Source organism: Sorex araneus, chromosome 1 (assembly GCF_027595985.1).
Source record: "Sorex araneus isolate mSorAra2 chromosome 1, mSorAra2.pri, whole genome shotgun sequence".
NCBI classification, from domain to species: Eukaryota; Metazoa; Chordata; class Mammalia; order Eulipotyphla; family Soricidae; genus Sorex; species Sorex araneus.
The window spans coordinates 160,801,006-160,821,595 of record NC_073302.1 but is presented as its reverse complement, the minus strand read 5'-3'; the positions used below and the strand labels follow the sequence as shown (position 1 = coordinate 160,821,595).

The window sequence follows — 20,590 nt, the reverse complement described above, 5'->3', positions numbered from 1 at the left end:
TATCTTCAATATCGTGGAGGGTTTTGCTGACCTTGTCTTCAATGTACCTTATGGTTTGTGGTCTGATGTTGAGGACTTTAATCCATTTTGATCTGACTTTTGTGCATGGTGTCAGGTCGAGGTCTAAGCCCATTCTTTTGCATGTGGTTGTCCAGTTGTGCCAGCACCATTTGTTAAAGAGGCTTTCCTTGCTCCACTTCACATCTCTTGCTCCCTTATCAAAGATTAGATGATCATACATTTGGGGTTGTGTGTAGGGATATTCCACCCTCTCCCATTGGTCTGCCGCTCTGCCTTTGTTCCAGTACCATGCTGTTTTAATTGTTACTGCTTTGTAATAAAGTTTGAGGTTGGGGAGAGTGATGCCTCCCATCGTCTTTTTCCCAAGAATTGTTTTAACTATCTGTGGGCATTTGTTTTTCCATATGAATTTTAGGATTGCTTGATCCGTTTCTTTGAAGTATGTCATGGGTATCCTTATAGGGATCGCGTTGAATCTGTATAATGCTTTGGGGAGTATTTCCATTTTGACAATATTGATTTTCCCTATCCATGAGCAGGGTATATGTTTCCATTTCCTCATGTCATCTTTTATTTCATGGAGTAGCATTTTATAGTTTTCTTCATAGAGGTCTTTTATTTCCTTGGTTAAGCTGATTCCGAGGTACTTGATTTTCTGGGGCACGATTGTGAATGGGATTGCTTTTTTCATGTCCCTTTCCTCTGCCTCATTGTTTGTGTATAAGAATGCCATGGATTTTTGGGTATTGATTTTGTAGCCTGCAAATTTACTGTATGTCTATTGTTTCTAAGAGTTTCTTAGTAGAGTCTTTAGGCTTCTCTAGATATAGTATCATATCGTCTGCAAATAGTGAGAGTTTGATTTCTTCCTTTCCTATCTGGATGCCCTTAGTCCCCTTTTCTTGTCTAATGGCTATCGCAAGTACTTCCAATACTATATTGAAGAGAAGTGGTGAGAGTGGGCATCCTTGTCTTGTGCCTGATCTTAGAGGAAAGGCCCTTAGTTTTTCCCCGTTGAGGGTAATGCTTGCCATAGGCTTGTGGCAGATGGCTTCGACTATCTTGAGGAAAGTTCCTCCAAACCCCATTTTTGTGAGGGTTTTATCATGAAAGGATGTTGGATCTTGTCAAATGCTTTCTCTGCATCAATTGATATGATCATATGGTTTTTATCTTTACTTTTGTTGATATGATGGATTATGTTGATTGATTTGCGAATGTTAAACCATCCTTGCATCCCCTGGATGAATCCCACTTGGTCATGATGGCCACTTAATATCTCTACTGCAAACCACAACACCCAAAAGGAGAGAGAGAGCAAAAGGGAGCGAGTGCCCTGTCCTGTCACAGAGGCGGGGTGGAGTGGACAGACGGGGTGGGGGTAGTGGGAGGGATGCTGGGACCACTGGTGGTGGAAAATGGGCACTGTTGGGGGGATGGGTACTTGATCATTATATGACTGAAACACAAGCACGAAATTTTGTAAGTCTGTAACTGTACCTCAGGGTGATTCACTAATAAAAAAAGTTGTTAATAAAGTTTCTTTGATAAATGTATATTACTTATATACATATTTAACTGCAAAGGCTATTGAAATATGCCTTTTTCCAACTATATGCATATCTGAAGATGTACTTCATGTAACTTCTATTTAAAAAAACCATTTTGCGATACATTGAATGCACAATTTCTTTTATTACCTCTTTTTTTTTAAGTCAGCTATAAAGAGATATGCACAAGTATAAAATTTGGTTTTGGATAACATTTGTTAATATTTTAAAGGGATCTATAAATAATTCTAAAATTTGTCAGTTTGAATTATTTCTAATTAAAGTATATATTTACAAAATCATATTTCACAATTAGGTATAGCTAATTAATAGCTCAAAATTTCAATAACTTGTAAGAGAGTAAAGGAGTCTTAGGTATTGAAATTACTGTACTAAATAAGCTTCTATGAGCTTTAGACATTACAAATGTCTTTACCAGTTTATTATAGTAATGCTATAATTGGTTAAATATAAACTTTCATTTTAATATTTTGGGAACAATTTCTCTTTCCTTTTATATTTTATGGCTTTCATTTGTTTTTTATTGTTATTGTCTTTGTCTTCTTAGAAGAGCATCTTCTAGGGGCTGCAGTGATAGCACAGCGGGTAGGGCGTTTGCTTTACACACGGCAGACCCGAGTTCGATTCCCAGCATCCCATATGGTCCCCCAAGCACCACCATGAGTGATTCCTGAGTGCATGAGCCAGGAATAACCACTGTGCAATGCTAGGTGTGACCCAAAAAAGAAAAAAAAAAAAGCATCTCCTATTCTATGTGCACAGAAATACATTTCTATGTTTTTATATTAGGTGAATTGTTAACGTTTCACATTTAGTTTTTATACATCCCAATCCACTTAATTTTTTTCCTATTTTGACGATCATTTCTTTCAAAACACCATTGAAAAAATAGCCCCTCTTTTTTCTTACTGATTTTAATTCCATCTCAAGTGGTAATACATATCTCGATCACTTTCTGGATTCTCCAACTTCCATACAAATATTTATATTGCAATTCTATTACCACACTGTTAATAATTAAAGTGTTTCGTAATATGATAAATGACCTCCAGTTTTACATAGTTTTCCAAGATATCTTTAATCTGCTTATTAGTGAAAGCTTTTTTAAATTTGTATTTTGAAATAGAGATCTTTAGAATAAATTTATTGAAACACACAGTACCATTCTTCACAATTTTGATAACTAGACAGAATTTTCAAGCTATTGAATGAACAAGTAGTTTTTTTTTTATGTTATTTCACCCAGTAAAACTTAATTTTTTTTGTTATATGTTTTTGGTTTTGGGAGCAGGGGCGTTGGCCACACTGGCAGGACTTGGAGGCTATTCTTGGCTCTGTGATCAGGAGTCACATCTGCTAGTGACATCTGCTCGGAGAGTGGGGTAGAATGGTACTGTATGTAAGTGTAGAGGCTTGAGCAAGTGTCAGGTGCATGCAAAACAGTTCCTTGAGCACTGCATTCTCTTGCTGGCCTTTGTCATATCTTCACTGTATCACTGTCATCACGTTGTTTGTTGATCTACTCTAGCGGGCACCAGTAACATCTCTATTACACTCAGCCCTTAGATTTTAGCAGCCTCTCCTTACTGTCTTTCCCAACAATTGGAGGCTCTTTTAGGGTCAGGGGAATGAGACCTGTTGTTACTGTTCCTGGCATATCAAATAGGACACGGGTAGCTTGCCACGCTCTGCCATGTGGATGAGATACTCTCGGTAGCTTGCCGGGCTCTCTGAGAGGTATGTATATATCTGTTACTGTATTTTGGATATGAATACACCATGGGGAGCTTGACAGGCTCTCCCAAGTGGGTAATAGACTCTCGGTAGCTTGTCATATCTTAGTTTAAAATATCAAAATATTTTTAATGTTATATTGGTGGTTTTTGTTATTTTCTATATATATTTTATTATTAAAAATAACAGGCTTCTATCAGTTTTGCTTAACTTCTGTATAATTTAAAAAGTTAATATTCACATATTTCAGGACTCAAAGTATACAAAATAGTATTCTATCAAGATTATTTTCACACACCTTTCCTCTAGAAATCTATTTATCGCCTGTTGAAGAAACCATTGTTAACCATTGAGGAGTGCCGTTCAGAGACATAATAGTCATGTGCAAGAGCAAAAGTAAATACTTGAATCTACTGTCTACTGTAGTATCAATAGGAGTTAGCAATACTGCGTTTTGTTGCTGAAGTGTTAGTGCACTTACAATAAAATTCCAAGTAGATGTACTTTTAGAGCACACAAAACTTGATAACTAGTGGTTTCTTACCTTTTATGCTACAATATTTCCTTACTCCCTACCCTGTCTCCCCCATCCATCAAAATTGTTCCTTTGTTTTACAACTGAATTATACTCTATTTCCTAGACTTTTCTGCAATGAAATTACTTAGACTGCTATTGATTGACATTTTTAGATTATTTGAAACTGTATTCTGTTATATATGTTCCTAGAGGGAACAACTTTATACCCATCTCAACTGACTAGGTATTATTATATTTGTAAGCCACATTTCTAGAATGAAAGTTTGGAGTTTAAGAGCAGGAGAATGTCATTTTATTTCATGTCTCTCAATTTCCTTTATAAGACTTTAATTCATGTATATTCCCAATAGGAATGTACAAGCATGCTTCCCCACTTTTTTTTTATTTTTGCTGATGTTCTTGTAATTAGAAGTTTTAATTTTTGCCAGCATGAGAGGTGATTTTTAATATATTACAACATATTTAATTCAATTTGTATTATAACTTGGATATATTTCCTTATGTTAAAGAACCATAGTATTTGTTTTTTCTATAAAGTTACAATGTTTTTTGCCATTTATTTCCTATTGGTCTGAGTATTATCTATAATTATGTCATCATCATCATCATCATCATCATCATCATCCTGTTGATCATTGATTTTCTCCAGCGGTCTCAGTAACGTCTCCATTTGTCCTAGCCCTGAGATTTTAGAAACCTCTCTTTACTCGTTCTTCCCAACGGTGCCATAGGTAGCTTGCCAGGCTCTGCTGTGTGGGCAGAATACTCTTGGTAGCTTGCCGAGCTCTCTGAGAGGGGCAGAGGAATTGAACCCAGGTCGGCCGCATGCAAGGCAAACGCCCTACCGCTGTGCTATCTCTCTAGCCCAGCATAATTATAAAGTTTATTAAACTCAGTTCTTTTGTTTCCTGCTCACTTGGTCCTTATATACATAATAGTTGTCTAATCTCTCAGCTCTGTTATATTAGTTGTTTTCCTAGTATCATTTCTACCTCTTTCTCTCTTTTAAGCACCAGAGTTACATTTCTTTAAAATGTTTGTCATTAATATCTTGACATGATATAGGTGGAATGAAATATAAAATTAGTGCAATAATTTTTAGGCATGACCAGCACCACTGAAAATGAATCAATGTAGAATTATAAGTGGTATTCAACCTTAAACTCATTTTTCTAGCAAATGACGCCGTCTGCCCCAAACACATTTTCCCCAGAACTTCTAATCCCTGTTTTACTTCCTTAAGTCTGTAGGAGAGGGTTATAGAGTGCAGAAGGGAAACAGTCTGGCCTCTTGGTAACTATCAGTCCCCATTTTTCCCTGGCACATATTTCACCCCAAACTCCCACTGGCAATATGTTGGAGGAACTGGGCACATCTGGAAAAACCCAAGCAAGCAAAACAACATTGAGAAATAGCACATCTTGAAAGCTCTTCCCAAACCTGTCTTCTCCGATTAATCCTTAGAACTCCAGTTCACATATCCTAGACAAACAGATGTGCATTGGGAACTCAAATGCTCATCTTATGTTAAGGGTTTCCCAGAGAGTTTTATGTTAAAATTCAATAAATCTCAGAACCTATCAGCAACTTTTGTACCTGATGCATCTACACATAGTGCAGGATTCAACAAATAGCCTATGCTAGTTGTTATCTCACCAGGAACCCAGTAATATTTCACTTTCGTTGATGTTGAATTTCATAGTTGGATTTATACACCACACACACACACACACACACACACACGTCTACTTGCAGAGCAGAAGTTATCCTAAGTAACTTATTAATAAATATCTTTTCTAGGTCTTTTACTATATTTATATGGTTTCCTATGGCTATGTTTTTTTAAAGATAATTGTACTTATCTAAATCAAAATTCCTAATACTCAGTGTTTAAGGATAAGATACAGAAATAGTTATTTTCACTAAGAAAAAAAGACATGAAAAACCGTAAGTCAACTCAAAATGCTAAAGTTTACAGGTTCTTAAATGTTATTAATTTTACTTGTTGTATAATTACACTATTCATATGCAATAATTTTAGAAAAATTCCCTTTTCAAGTGAGGAAATTAAATTTCATAAAAATTATATAAACTTATATTGGTAGGAAGTGACAAAACAGAGTGCTAAATGTTGATGTTTTTCTGTCTCTACTTGGCCTTTAAGTAGCTTCTGGTCTCCTAGATTCAGTTATGTTCTTAATATTTATAAAATATGGTGGACACACAGTTTGCTAAAAATAGCTTAGAAAGCCCATTTGTTTTTTAAATTTTTAAAGTGAATCTGTCACCCAACAGAATGATAACTTCTCTGAAACCAGGTAAATAAAAGAAAATATTTTATTGCATATCAAAATATTCATAATGACCATAAGGGGTAATTTTGGAATTTCTGATGCAAATCCCAGTAGACCTTTAACAAGGTGTCTGGTATGTTGAAGGAATAATAAACAGAATTAAAGGATAATAAACACAATAAAAGGCCAATCACTTCTTAGCAAATGGTATTTTTAAGGAGATCACAAAATAATATTTGAGTAGGATAAGTGATGATTATCTGCAGCAAGTTTCATGCTGAAGATGTTTCTAAAATTATACTATAGCCTCCTTCCAATATATTTCTCACAACTATATAGATTCCTGGTGTTAAATTTAAGCATGACCAAGTTGATGAAACCTTAGTGTTTTTTATTAAGTTTGGCATTTTGTGAGTTTACCAGCGCTAGTCAATGAGAATACAGACTAGAACTTAGTTAACTATGAATAGTCCCAGATGCATATTATCACAATTTATTCCTTTCTTAACAGAAATAAGCATAATATTTAATTTTGAATCTTATATTAGAAGATACAGACCAGATTAGGTGCTGCTTTACTATCTGGAGATTCATCTCCAAAGGTATATAATTAGTTTGTAAATATAAAAGCAAGCAGACATCTTTTAAGACATAATTTCAAATGGTTTAGAGGGAAAAGTGTATTCTTAGTTATTATTCGATTGTTATACATTTGCAATTTAAACTTTAGGGAATTAGCCTACAGCTCATCAACCAAAACTTTAGCAAAGGCAATTTGGCCAGCTACAAGAGGTTTAAACAAGATAATTGAAACAAGATAAAACATAATTGAAAAAGGAATGTTGAGCAATAGCAAGTGTGGAATTTGGCTTTCAGATGGGGGAAACCTGGTTCAAAGTGTCCACTCTTTGTGTTTTATATATTAAAAAGGTTTAGACTATGAAGTACCTAGAGTTAAAAAAATGAAAAAGAATGTCATAAGTGTGATTCTGGAGAATATGCTTTTTTCTAGATATGTGATAATTTGTAAAGAATATTACAATACAGTATCCATTATAAGTTACCTAATCCAAAGCCTATAATAAAGTCCAAACCCAATTTGAAGAATTAATTGAGATTAATATTATTTAGTAGGGATAAGGCCGTGGGACATCTTATAGCCTAGTTCTCTCTTTTGGAGAACTTGGCAAGCTACTGAGAGTTTCCTGCCCACACAGGAGTGACTGGCAAACTCCCTGTAGCATATTCATATGCCAAATACAGTAACAATGATGGGTCTCATTCTCCTGACCCTGAAAGAGTGTCTAATGCAGAACCATTCGAAAGGACGAGTAAAGAGTGGCTGCTAAAATCTCAGGGCTAGGGCGAATGGAGACGTTACTGAGACCGCTCGAGAAATTCAATGATCAATGGAATGATAGCGATAGTGATAATGAATGATAAGTATAATTTTACCTTCATGAGTAATATTCTCAAATTTGTACCTCCAAGAATATGATGTAACAGACTTATTTCAGTCATTTTAATGCTTAAGTATTTAAATGAGAAAAGCAAAATAGAGTATTTAAATAACTCACTCAATGTTGTTGGAAAATGGGAACATAAAGCTTAGAATTATCAGATGTATTGGTTATAATGTCTTCTTGCAAAAGTGAAAAAAAGGGTACTGGGTCACTCCCAGCAGTGAATATAGTGCCCCGCCTAGAAAAGTCACAAATTCCAAACAACATTTAGAATAGTATTTCCACACCCCACCTTGGAGCATCTTTGCAGTTGGTGGGGGAGGCCAGCAGCACTTCCTTTTTGTTTGATTTTCCAAGAAGGCATTCAGTTTTCCTTTTTAATTTTTGATTTTTGTGGAAAAAGTAAGGTTGACCAAATAAATATGGAAAGTTCTGATTTAGAGTCTGGGACTATCATATCTCGGTTCTGTAACTCAATAATATACTAACATTTTTTCTTCATATATAAGTTTCAGGAGAATTGAAGCTCTCAGAGAAGCTTCAATTGTTTTAAAGAGGAAAGATGAAGCTTTGGAAGTTTCAGAATTGAAAGGAGAAGGATATTGTGTTAGATTTTCAAAAGCCAAACAGGGTATTGTTTCAGAACCTCTCATAACATGTTAACATATTTTAAATCTGTGAATTCAAATAAATAAAATATTATAAGACTCTTATTAAGCCACAGTTTTTGCCTGGAGTGATAAAAATTTAATACTGTTTTGTGAACACGTGATGTATGTCTGACTGAATGTATGTTATGTTGTGTTGAAGGATGGATATTTGACCTACATATTGTCGTTCCAAGTATTATGACCAGGGTTTCATCAGAAAATGAAAAGTTCTAAAACTTACTGAATGTTATTTTTTTTATTTTATGAGGGATGTTTTTTATGCATTAACATCACAGTATAGGAATTGCACTATACCAAACTGTGCAAAAAAAATTCAAAATGGGTTAACTACTTCGATATCAGACCTGAATCCATAATTATATTTAGACAGAATACTTCATTACATTTAATCTAGAGGTATCTTCAATGATTCAATGCCACTAGTCAAAAATATGGAAGCAAAGATAAACAAATGAACTATATTAAGCTGACAAATTTCTGTACTTTAAAAGCAATAATAACCAGAGTCAAAAGACATCTCTCAGAATGGAGAGAACATTCACCCACCACTCAATCTGACAAGAGTTATTATCAAATATATATAAAGCACTGACATAACAAAACAAAACAAAAAATGAATAGTATGGGGAGATGAATGAAAAAAAAATTTCCTCAAAGAAGATGTATAGATGGTCAATAGATATATATGGGGGGGGGAATGCTCTGTATCACTTAGCCTCAGGGAAATGCAAAACAAAACAACAAATAGGAAACCATTACACCCTAAAGAATACAAGCAACCATTATAGGTATAAATGTGGGAGAAAAGGAAGAGTCATTAACTGCAGGTCGGAATGTCAGCTGGCTCAGTCATTTCGGAAAATATGGGCATTGCTCATAAAACTACTAATTATGCTTCCATATGACCCAGCAATCCCAGATTTTGGCATTAAACTCGATTCCAAAATGACATTTGCACTCCTATGTTCATTGCAATGTTATTTGCCATAGCCAAAATCTGGAAACAACTCAAGTGTCCAAAAATAAATGACTGGATAAACTATGGAATTTATACACAGTTGAATACTACTTGACTGTAAGAAAAGATGAGATCATGCAATTTGCTACATCATGAGTGGATATGGAGAGTATCATAATGAATGAAGTCAGTCAGAAGTAGAGCAGGGAATTATCTCTCTCAAATTTAGAATATAAAAAATAATTATGATAAGAAAATCAGAAATGGCTAAAAGCAACAGAAACCACGAATTTGTCTCTAGTAGTAAACTTACCATGGAGTGGGAACAGGGCTTGGGAGATAGAATGAAGGAAATGACAATGCAACTATCATGAAGAAAGTAGACATGCTTGTAGAGGGCATGATGTGGGAACATTTTATGTATGAAACCCTACCATTAGCAGCATTGTAAACCACATTGCCTAAAACAAAATTGGAAAAAAGGAATTATACACTAAGATATCTAAAGTTTCTAATTTAAAACTGTGGTATTATCTCTTCAGTAAATTATCAAGGTCATTAAAAACAGTACCTCTTGTTGAATGGAAGATGTAATAGACACAATAAATATTTAAGGACATTTCATAAAGTGAATGCAACAAATTTTAATATATTTGCAGACAAAATTTCCCTTCATTGTAGCATTTAGTTTAATTATTTAGGCTAAGTATATCAAGGAGATTTCTGTTTAAATAGTAGAACTGCTGACATTTTCATTAGATGATAGTTTCTTCCAAAACACGATATTTAGGGTGATATGGAGTGGAGGGAAAATATGGAGTGAAAACACTGATTAAAAAGTCTGCTTGTCTATAGACCAAACATGAAGGCCACTCAATACCTCTATTTCAAACTACAACACTCAAAAAGAGAGAACAAGGGGGAATGCCCTGCCACAGAGGCAGGGTGGGGTGGTGGGGGAGGGGATGTGGGTGGTGAGAGGGATACTGGGAACATTGGTGGAGGTGAATGGGCACTGGTGGAGAGATGGGTAAACGATCACTGTATGAGTGAAATGAAAACACAAAAGTTCATAAGTTTGTAACTGTACATCACAGTGATTCTCTAATAATTTATTTTTAAAAGTCTGCTTGTGATGAAGAAAAAGTAAATGTTTAGTATAAATTCTCCATAACCAATGATAATATGCACAATGTAATGGTTAAGAAGCTGAAGCCACTTTTAGTCCCTTGTTAATATTATTTCTTTATAATGCTGTCTTTTCCTTTTTTTATTTTGTACACACAGATCTCAGGGAGGTGTTTTAGTGGACATTTCTTGAAGGCCAAAGCAATTGAGACATATTAACATAATTACTTTGACATTAATATTTTGCTAAGTTACTTTGATAATATTCCACTTTGTTTCAGTTTGCTAAATCATATGTTCATATCATAGCCAAGCAGATGCTTTCTTTCTATCCACATAACTGGAAAAACACTGCAATTTTCAAAGCTTGTTCATACACATTTGTTTGCTTCCAAAAAAGAATTCCATTACAGAGGTTTTGAAGCTAAACTTGATATATGCTTGTTTTTAATATTCAATTGAAAAGTAAAAGCATTGGCTTTTTGGCATTATTTTAATCTATGCTAATAAATAAAAATGCTTCATTCCACAAATCATTACTGCCAATGTTTTTCTGGAAGCAATGAGATTATCATTGACTGTGCTTTGTCTCTTCAGATAAATTTACAGAGAAAAATGAGAGTCACTGGTGTGATAACTCAAGGAGCTAAAAGGATCGGAAGCCCTGAGTATATAAAATCCTACAAAATTGCCTACAGCAATGATGGAAAGTCTTGGACAATGTACAAAGTGAAAGGTACCAGTGAAGATATGGTAAGACCAACTTAAACTTTAAACATTTTAAATACAACCCCATTTATAATCTTTGATTAGGTCTAGAGAGAAAGCTCAGTGATCTGGGTGCATGTTTTACATGCAGTACATAAGAGGGTGAGGTTTAATATTGATCACACACTGTTCCCAAAGCACTATCAGAAGAGCACTGAGAACAGATCCAGGAGTAACCCCTGAGAACTGAATGGTACGTGAAACAGAAATCAGGTCATCAGCAGCGGAATCTTTTATCACTCTAATCACTCTAATATCTATGAGTCTTCAACAAAAGCCTTAGAGCATTGAAAGTAAATTTATGATTAAAAATATCAGACTTGTAGAGTGTGTAAGGAGTTTCTCCAACTTAGTTTATTAGGTTTACCATCTGAAGACTTTCTCGTAAGATTTATTTTTTTTTATTGAATCACCCTGAGGTACAGTTACAGACTTACAAACTTTCATGCTTACATTTCAGTCATACAGTGATTGAATACCCATCCCTCCACAAGTGCCCATTCTCCACCAACAATGATCCCAGTATCCTGCCCACGAACCCCCACCCCTTCCCCACTCCACCACCTCTGTGGCAGGCAAAATTCCTTTTTCTCTCTCTCACTTTTAGGGTATTGTGGTTTGCTTGCAGGTATTAAGTGGCTATCATTCTTGGTCTATACTCTACACTCAGTAAGCATCTCTCATCCCAAGAAAGGACCACCCATTACTTGGTGGTCCTTTCTCTATCTGAGCTGCCTTTCCCCCCAGCATGTGAGGCTGGCTTCCCAGCCCTGGAGCAATCCTCCTGGATCGCTATTATCCTTGGGTGTTAATCTCCCATTCTGTTACTTTATATTCCACAAATGAGTGCAGTCCTTCTATGTCTGCCCCTCTCTTTCTGACTCATTTCACTTAGCATGATACTCTCTATGTTGATCCACTTATATGCAAATTTCATGACTTCATATTTTGTAACAGCTGTATGGTATTCCATTGTGTGGATGTACCAAGTTTATTTAACAAGTCATCTGTTCTCAGGCACTCGGTTTTTTTCCAGATCTTGGCTATTGTAAACAGTGCTGCAATGAACATACAAGTGCAGATGTCATTTCTACTCTACTTTTTTGCAACTCTGGGATATATTCCCAGATGTGGTATTGCTTTGTCAAATGGGAGCTCAATTTCTAATTTTTTGAGAAACATTCATACTGTTTTCCAAAAGAGCTGAACTAGTCGACATCCCCACCGGCAGTGAAGGAGAGTCCCTATCTCCCCACATCCACGCCAACACGGGTTGCTTTTGTTCTTTTGGATGTGGGCCAGTATCTGTGGTGTGAAGATGATATCTCATTGTTTTGATCTACATCTCTGTGATAATTAGTGACGAAGAGAATTTTGTCATGTGCCTTTTGGCCATTCAGATTTCTTCTTTGAGAAAGTTTCTTTTCATTTCATCGCCCCATTTTTCTGATGGGATTGGCTGCTTTTTCTTGTAGAGTCCAATCAGTGCTTTGTATATCCTTGATATACACCGCTTATCAGATAGATATTAGGTGAATATCCTTTCCCATTCTGTAGATTGTCTTTGTATTCTAGTCACTGTTTTTTTTTTTTTTTTTCAGGTACAGAAGCTTCTTAGTTCAAGATAGTCCCATTTGTTTATCTCTGTTTCCTCTTGCCTGGTCAATGGCGTGTCATCTTTGAAGATACCTTTAGCGTCAATGTTATGTAGGGGTTGGCCAATGTATCTTATGGATTCTGTTCTGATATTGAGGTCTTTAATCCAGTTTGATCTGACTTTTGTGCATAGTATTAGGTAGAGGTCTGAGTCCTTTTTTTTTTTTTTTTAACATATAGATGTCCAGTTTTGCCAACACCATTTGTTAAAGAGGCTTTCCTCGTTCCACTTCACTTATCACTTCACTTCTTGCTCCCTTATCAAAGATTAGATGATCATATAGTTGAAGGTGTGTGTAAGGATATTCAACTCTGTTCCATTGGTCTGTCGTTCTGCCTTTGTTCCAATACCATGCTGTTTAATTACTACCACTTTGTAGTAGAGCTTGAGGTTGGGGAAGGTGATGCCTCTCATCTTCTTTTTCCCAAGAACTGCCTTAGCTATTCATGGGGGATTGTCGTTCCATATGAATCTCGGGAGTTTTTGATCCATTTCTTTGAAGAATTTCATGGGTAGCCTTATAGGGATCCACATTGAAACTTATAATGCTCTGGGGAGTATTGCCATTCTGACAATGTTAATTCTCACAATCCAGGAGCAGAGGATATGTTTCCATTTCCTTGTGTCTTATTTAGTGGTATAGCGTTTTGTAGTTTTCTTTGTACAGGCCCTTTACCTCCTTAGTTAAGCTGATTTGGAGGTGCTTGATTTTCTGAGGCATAATTGTGAATGGGATTGCTTTATTCATGTCACTTTCTTATCTCTCATTATTTGCGTGTAGGAAAGCCATGGACTTTTGGGTATTGATTTTATAGCCTATGACTTTACTATGCAAGTCTATTGTTTCTAGGAGTTTCTTGCTGGAGGCTTTAGGGTTCTCTAAATACAGTATCGTATTGTCTGCTAATAGTGAGAGCTTGATTTCTTCCTTTCCTATCTGGATGCCCTTAATATCTTTTTCTTGCCTAACAGCTATTGCAAGTACTTCCAGTACTATCTTGAACAGAAATGGTGAGAGTGGGCATCCTTGTCTTGTCCCTGATCTTAGAGGGAAGATTCTTAGTTTTTCCTCATTGAGTATAATGTTTGCCATAGGCTTGTGGTAGATGGCGTTGACTATATTGAGGAAAGTTCCCTCAGTACCCATTTTGGTGAGAGTTTTCATCATAAACAGGTGCTAGATCTTGTCAAATGCTTTCTCTATATCTATTGATATGATCATGTGGTTTTTATATTTTCTTTTGTTGATCTGATGGATTGTGTTGATTGATTTCTGAATGTTAAATCATCCTTGCATTGCTGGGATGAATCCTACTTGGTCGTGGTGTATGATCTTTTTGATGAGTTGTTAAATTCTATTTGCTAATATTTTGTTGAGGACCTTTGTATCTGTGGTCATCAGAGATAATGTCCTGTAATTTTCCTTTTTTGCGGTGTCTCTGTTTTTCGTATTTGGGCAATATGTGCCTCATAGAAACTGTTTGGGAGTGTTTCTGTTTCCTCAATTTCCTGGATAATCTTGAAAAGAACTGACAATAGGTACTCTTTAAATGTTTGTATGAATTCGCCAGTGAATCCATCTGGACCTAGTCTTTTGTTTTGGGGAAGACTTTTAATTACAGTTTCAATTTCCTTGATAGTAATAGGTCTATTCCAGTACTCAAATCTTCTTAGTTCAACCTTGGGAGGTTACAGGAATCCAGGAATTTATCCGTTTCTTCTAGGTTCTCTTATTTCACGGCATACAGACTTTCAAAGTAGTCTCTGATGATCTTTTGAATTTCTTTGGTTTCTGTTGTCCCCTTTTCATTTCTGATTCGGTTTCTTGGGGCTCTCTCTCTTTCTTTGTCTCATAAGACTATTGATTGATGTTCCTAGAAACACCTAATCACATGGTCTTCATATGCTATTTTTATTTTAACTAGAACTCTCAGTTTCATTTTAATGCTTTGACAGACTAATATTCTCTTCAATCCAGTAACTATGGATTGTGTCAGTTGTCTTTAAATAAAAGCTCAAAGTGATAGAAAGATTATATGTATCTTTACATAGTTCATATGTGGAAATATTATTTAGGAAAGTAAAATAGTCTATGGTGATAAACATAATATTCTTTGATTCTTTGTCTTTTTAAATATACCTATTTTTATTTTTTTAAATTTTTAAAATAAAAATGCCAGTACTATTGTGTATACCATTTAAAACTACCATTAAGATAATTAATTTTATAAAAAGATTTTTAAATTGTTATTGAATTAATTTAAAGTTTTCTAATAACCAGTTAAATAAACTGTAAAACAAGGAAGAGGCCTAAATCAATTATACTACACATTATAGCACACTATAAATATTTAAAGGAAGAATAGTGTATCAGTACAGAATCTATGTTTTATATATGCATACACAATATATATTGTGTGTAAGTCTTATCAAACATTCTAAGACAGAACATTAAGGAAGTAGTCTTCAGAATAAGACATGTGCCTCATAAATCTGGTCATAGTAATAGGGAAAATAGTTATCAGGAAGAAAAAGTAAAAGCTAGTTCTTACAAAACAAAAATAAATGAATATAACTACTGAGTAGCCGAATAGGTGGGTTGGCCAACATTAAGTTGGAATATTCAGCGCGCTTTCTCAAAGAGAAAGGTGGGGAGCAAGAGTGCGTATCACTTCCCGACTCTGAAGGACTAGCAATAAATTGAACAAGACCATCACATGATGGATTATACCATAAACGAGTTACTTATTGCTTTAATTAGGATTTTATCTGTAGGTTTTATATTCACTGCTGTTATCAAGGTGTCTCCTAATGATCCAGGCACCAAATTATTTCATCCAAAAATTGAAGGAATATGTTGGCTAGGATAGTGTGTAATTACAGGAAAATAAGAAACTGTTGGCGCTAATAATTTTACACTTTATCTCCTTACACAGGTGTTCCGAGGAAATGTCGATAATAATACACCTTATGCTAACTCTTTCACACCCCCCATAAAAGCTCAGTATGTAAGACTCTATCCTCAAGTTTGTCGAAGACACTGCACTTTGAGAATGGAACTTCTTGGTTGTGAACTGTCAGGTGAGGCTCATTAACTATTTCTTTACCTTTTTTAAAAAAATGTAAATGCAGATAACATGTAACCAACTACTAACTACAACGATTTGTAGAAGGAGTAATGCATTTCTTTGAATGATCAAAAAACATTTAGGAAATTTGGAAAAATTTAATTGTACTTAGTACTAGTTTATTGGGACTGCGATAGTACAGCAGGTAGGGCATTTGCCTTATATGTGGCTGAGCTGGGTTCAATTTCTCAGTCCCTCTTGGAGAGATTGGCAAGCTACTGAGAGTATCCCGCCTGCACAGCAGAGCCTGGCATGCTACATTTAGCGTTTTCAATATGCCAAAAGCAGTAACAAGTCTCACAATGGAGACGGACGTTACTGGTGCCTGCTCGAGCAAATCGATGAACAACTGGATGACAGTGCTATAGTGCTACTGGTTTGTTGACAGAAGTTGAGAAAAACTGGATTCTCCCTAACCACATAATTTGCATTTACATGTTATGGGCTGTATGAGATAGAAAAATAAGCTTTAATCATCTACCATAAAAATTTGCTTATTTCTGATTGGATTTTTTTTGGGGGCGACAGTATGAAGCAATGAGAGTGCAATACCAAGATTGATACCATAAATTTATTCTTACATAATGTTTATCTAGTAGTTAATTTTTACTTTTTAAAATGGTTATCTGTAAAAAACTAAGCACACTGAAGTGTGGGTGTGTGCTCAAGGGCTCTCTGGGTGGCTCTGTCTCACCGCCAGCGTTCGGTGCTCTGGAGCCACTGTGTATGGGCTGGATCGGGACGGCTGTTGGCCAAGGACCGGAGAGAAAAGAATGAGGACCAGGATGATTGATGATTAGTTACCGCTTATTCCATTCACTCCTGTCTCTCTCTGCTTTTTCCAGGCTCTCAATCTCTTCTCACTCTGGAATCTCCTTCTTCACTAGTCTCTCCTACTTGTCTCTCTCCACCTTGCCCTCTAGGCTACACACAGGCAGGTAGCAAAATCAACATAAGAAAGCCCTTCCTGAGGGCTGGGCATTCCAAAGCCCTTCCTGACTGACAGCAGACAAAATACCTCTTAAGGTTTTTCTCCTTTTCTTAGTCCAAGAACTCATAAACATCTTAATACTAGTTATTTTTGTATGGACATTGTAAGAGATACATTGAGGCTTCTAGGGCCGCTCTCCTGGTGATGTCTTGCCACAGAGTCAGACTGCAGCACTCAGGCCAGATTAATCATTCCTAACCTTAGTAGGGTCCGATCTAGTTATTACTTCCTGGATCTTGACAGCATTTGTTCTTGACCAAGCTCTTAACTTACAGTTAAGCATTAGGCACTGTGGCCAGGCCCAATTCAATGCCAGGGTAGCACATAACTAACCGCTTGCCCTGGGTCCGTCCCGTCCCTCCTCTGGACCTTGCTTTTGGGGATGCTAGGAAGTAAGGGCAGCTGAGGCTTAGATCAAGAGAGAACAGATGCCCAGGAGGAAAATATGTAGAGTCAAATGACTCCTAGGTTACAGAAGCATAACATTTGCTACAGTCTTCCTGTGCCCATACAAAAGGACATGGTTCTGAATAAACTATGCAAAAGACTCATGGAGAAGAGAAGAACAGTATTTACAAGTCAACAGAACACAAAGAAATAAGTTACAAATAAACACAGAGGAACAGGAGCACTGTGATGGGAGTAATCCAATAAACCTAAATTATCTGAGGCAATGTTATCCTACAGCTATCCAACTCATAGATAATCTATCATAGATTTCAGAGTTAAGTAATTCTTGTCTCCCAAGAGGTACAGGCTTTATTTATGTATCTTATAGTAGTCCTTTTATCATATAGCTAGTTGCCAAACTAATCAATTTTTTTTTCTAAAGGGTATTTCTGTGATATATACCATATGCATATACATATGTGGATATATAGTATATATACATATTTGCTGCTTTTCTGTGTCTCTACTTACATTTTCAAACTGTGACCTTGGGTTATTTTGTAAAAAATTAAAAACTGAAGAAAAGTAAAATTCATGTGTACATCACTTTTAAACATAACTTCCAAGTATGAAAGAGCTTTATCAAATTTATAATACTACAATTTGTTTTAAAATAAGATAATGTATCTGTTTAATAATAAGAATGAAGGCTTTTATTTCTTTCAAAAATTTGCCTACAGTTTAGAGCACATGTTTTATATAGGTTTCCCTACTTAGCTATGTTTGTGATGCTGAGAAAGGGAATGATTTTTAACAGCTAATTTTAAAACGAAGCCATAACATTAAAAAATTCTAAATTAATTTTGCCAAAAATGTGAGTCTATATTAAGAATAACATTTTCATATTAAAAATAGATGTCTTTTATGAAGCAGTCAACATACAGTTTAGTACCAATAATTATCTTAAAGGGATGTTTTCCCAATTTTAGTAATTCAAGCCAGCTTACTGACTACCAGTAATTCTCAGCAGAATTATTGGTTTATATTGCACAGTGTTTATATTGCACAGCACTATATCACCTCAGGCCACTGTCATTCCTAAGTCATTCATCATAAAGCAATCAACAGGAAGCCAAAGTACGATGAGGTTTGCTGCAAGCCCTGTGGTTTTTAGTTGCTTAACATGACCTTCTCCAATTTTTCAGTCTTTTGATTCATGAGGATTATTCTCTCATATGTGATACAGTTACACCCTAAGGTATGAATATATTTTACTTCCAAGTTTGACAAGAGGTTACACCTGACACTTTACAGATTTTATGTGCTACCAAAGAAGGCTCTACCCCATTTGCCAACCCTGTGAATTGATTTTGAACCTGTATGCTGAGTAATAATATCTCTCAGTCAATCCTTTTAAAAGCCAGAGCACCTCATGATAGGAATAATCAGTTTCATTGTTAATACTTAATTGTGTTCACGTGTTTTCCAGGCTGATACAAACGTTAATTAATTTATATGTCTGAAATCATATAGACAGGAAAAGATATTTGAAAAATGAGGCAGTTTGGCAGAGAGGTTAACTATGCATTTGGAAAGAAACAGTAATAAAATATATCAAAATCCATTTCCCACAATCCATTGCAGCACTGTAAAGCCCAAGGATGCCTTTTTGAAGTCAATAAAGTGTTATAAGATCTTTGAGCCTGGTAGGTGATAAGCAGTTTCTCTTCACTCAGACACAGTAAAAGGAAATCTCTTAACTTCCCTGAAAGAGATATGGTTTAAACTGTTTAGAATAAAATGGATCTTGACTGTAATTATAGGAGCAATGCCATTCAATCATCCTCTGAACAAATTACTTTTTACTTTCTATTGCTGTATACTTCACAGTAGTGTAGGTATGAAATGGTCAAAATAACTACCTATTTTATATCTAATAATTAAAATATTCTGGTATATCAAAAAAGGGGAATATCAACTGTTTCTTTCCCCCTATCTCTTTTCTTCTTTCAGTCATTTATGTTTTCAAAGACTCCAGTAACAGGCAGGGGGTAAAAATTTGTGATAGTAATATAAAAATAATTTGGAAATTGATAATGAAGACTCTACATGTTACCTTAGAGTAGAGAGGCTTGAAGCAAAAAAAAAAAAAGGAGGAAAAAAAAGAAATCTAAAGTTATGTACAAAAACTCAAATCTAGAAATAACCCAATCTAGGAAAAACAGATAAGAAGTTCAAGAGGTCCTGGTTTATAAAAACAAAGGAATGCTGCCCAACTATAAGAAAAGATGAAATCATGCCGATTGCTGCGACTTGAATAGAATTGGAGGCAGTTATGCTAAGTGAAACACGTGAGAAATAAAACAATGATCTCACTTATTTGTAGGATAACAGTAAACAAACCAAGGGATTTCATGATTCCTAATGGAAATAAATTAGAGATATACTCAATAGAGCTGTGACCTATAAGAGTAGGGAGATGATACTTTGGGAAAAAGTAGGTAGAGTGACCCAAGTACTGTGTTGATAGGCACGGTGCAGCAGCACCATCAGTATAAAATTATGTTAATCTTCTTGCAAATGAAAATAGATTATTTTTAAATAATAGAAAAATATACAATATAAAAATTTTGGAGCTTTCTAGACTTTTTGATATTTGTTATAAAAAATTTTCTCTCCAGGTATTTAGATTCAGAGCTGGGGGCCAGAGTTTAGTACAGCAGGGAAGGCATTTGCCTTGTGCACGGTTGACCCCGGCTTTGCTCTTGGGCATCCCAAATTGTCCTTTGAGCCCCACTAGTAGTGCTTTCTGAGCACAGAGTCATGAGTAAGTCCTGAGCATCACCAGGTGTGACCCAAAAACCTAAAAAAAAAAAATTTAAAAAAAAAAGTAGAGTCAGAGGTACTGACTCTACTCATGAGTAGAGTCCCCATGAGGATTGGAGTGTAAGTGCCTGTTCTCTGAACAAGAAACATGGTAGCACACAATTAAATATTTATTCATATTTGCTTTAGATGGATGTTTTCTAGAAGATGGAAGTGAAAGCATCCATGAGGGATTCAAGAAGGAGGACCTGATCAAGATCCCTTGGGAGATAAAATAATAAATTTTAGTTAAGAATTATTTTTTCAGTCTAGGGAGCTAGCTCAAAGGGTACTCTGACATACAGGAGCCCCAAATTTGATCCTTGGCATGCTATAGTTCCCTGCGGACTATGGGGAGTGATTTCCAACCACTGCTGGAAGTAGTCCCTGAGCATTCACAGGCGTGGCCCTAA

The 20,590-nt window shown here is 35.6% G+C and overlaps 1 protein-coding gene across 2 annotated transcripts in view; it reads left to right on the top strand.

Moving 5' to 3' along the window:
• The window catches only part of EDIL3 (EGF like repeats and discoidin domains 3), a 476,915-nt gene that overhangs the window by 337,822 nt on the left and 118,503 nt on the right, over positions 1-20,590 (top strand). For both annotated transcript variants that reach the window (XM_055132006.1, XM_055131999.1), the window contains exons 7-8: positions 10,976-11,131; positions 15,740-15,884. In XM_055132006.1, the coding sequence (XP_054987981.1) occupies positions 10,976-11,131; positions 15,740-15,884 (301 nt within the window). The remainder of the gene's footprint in view (positions 1-10,975; positions 11,132-15,739; positions 15,885-20,590) is intronic.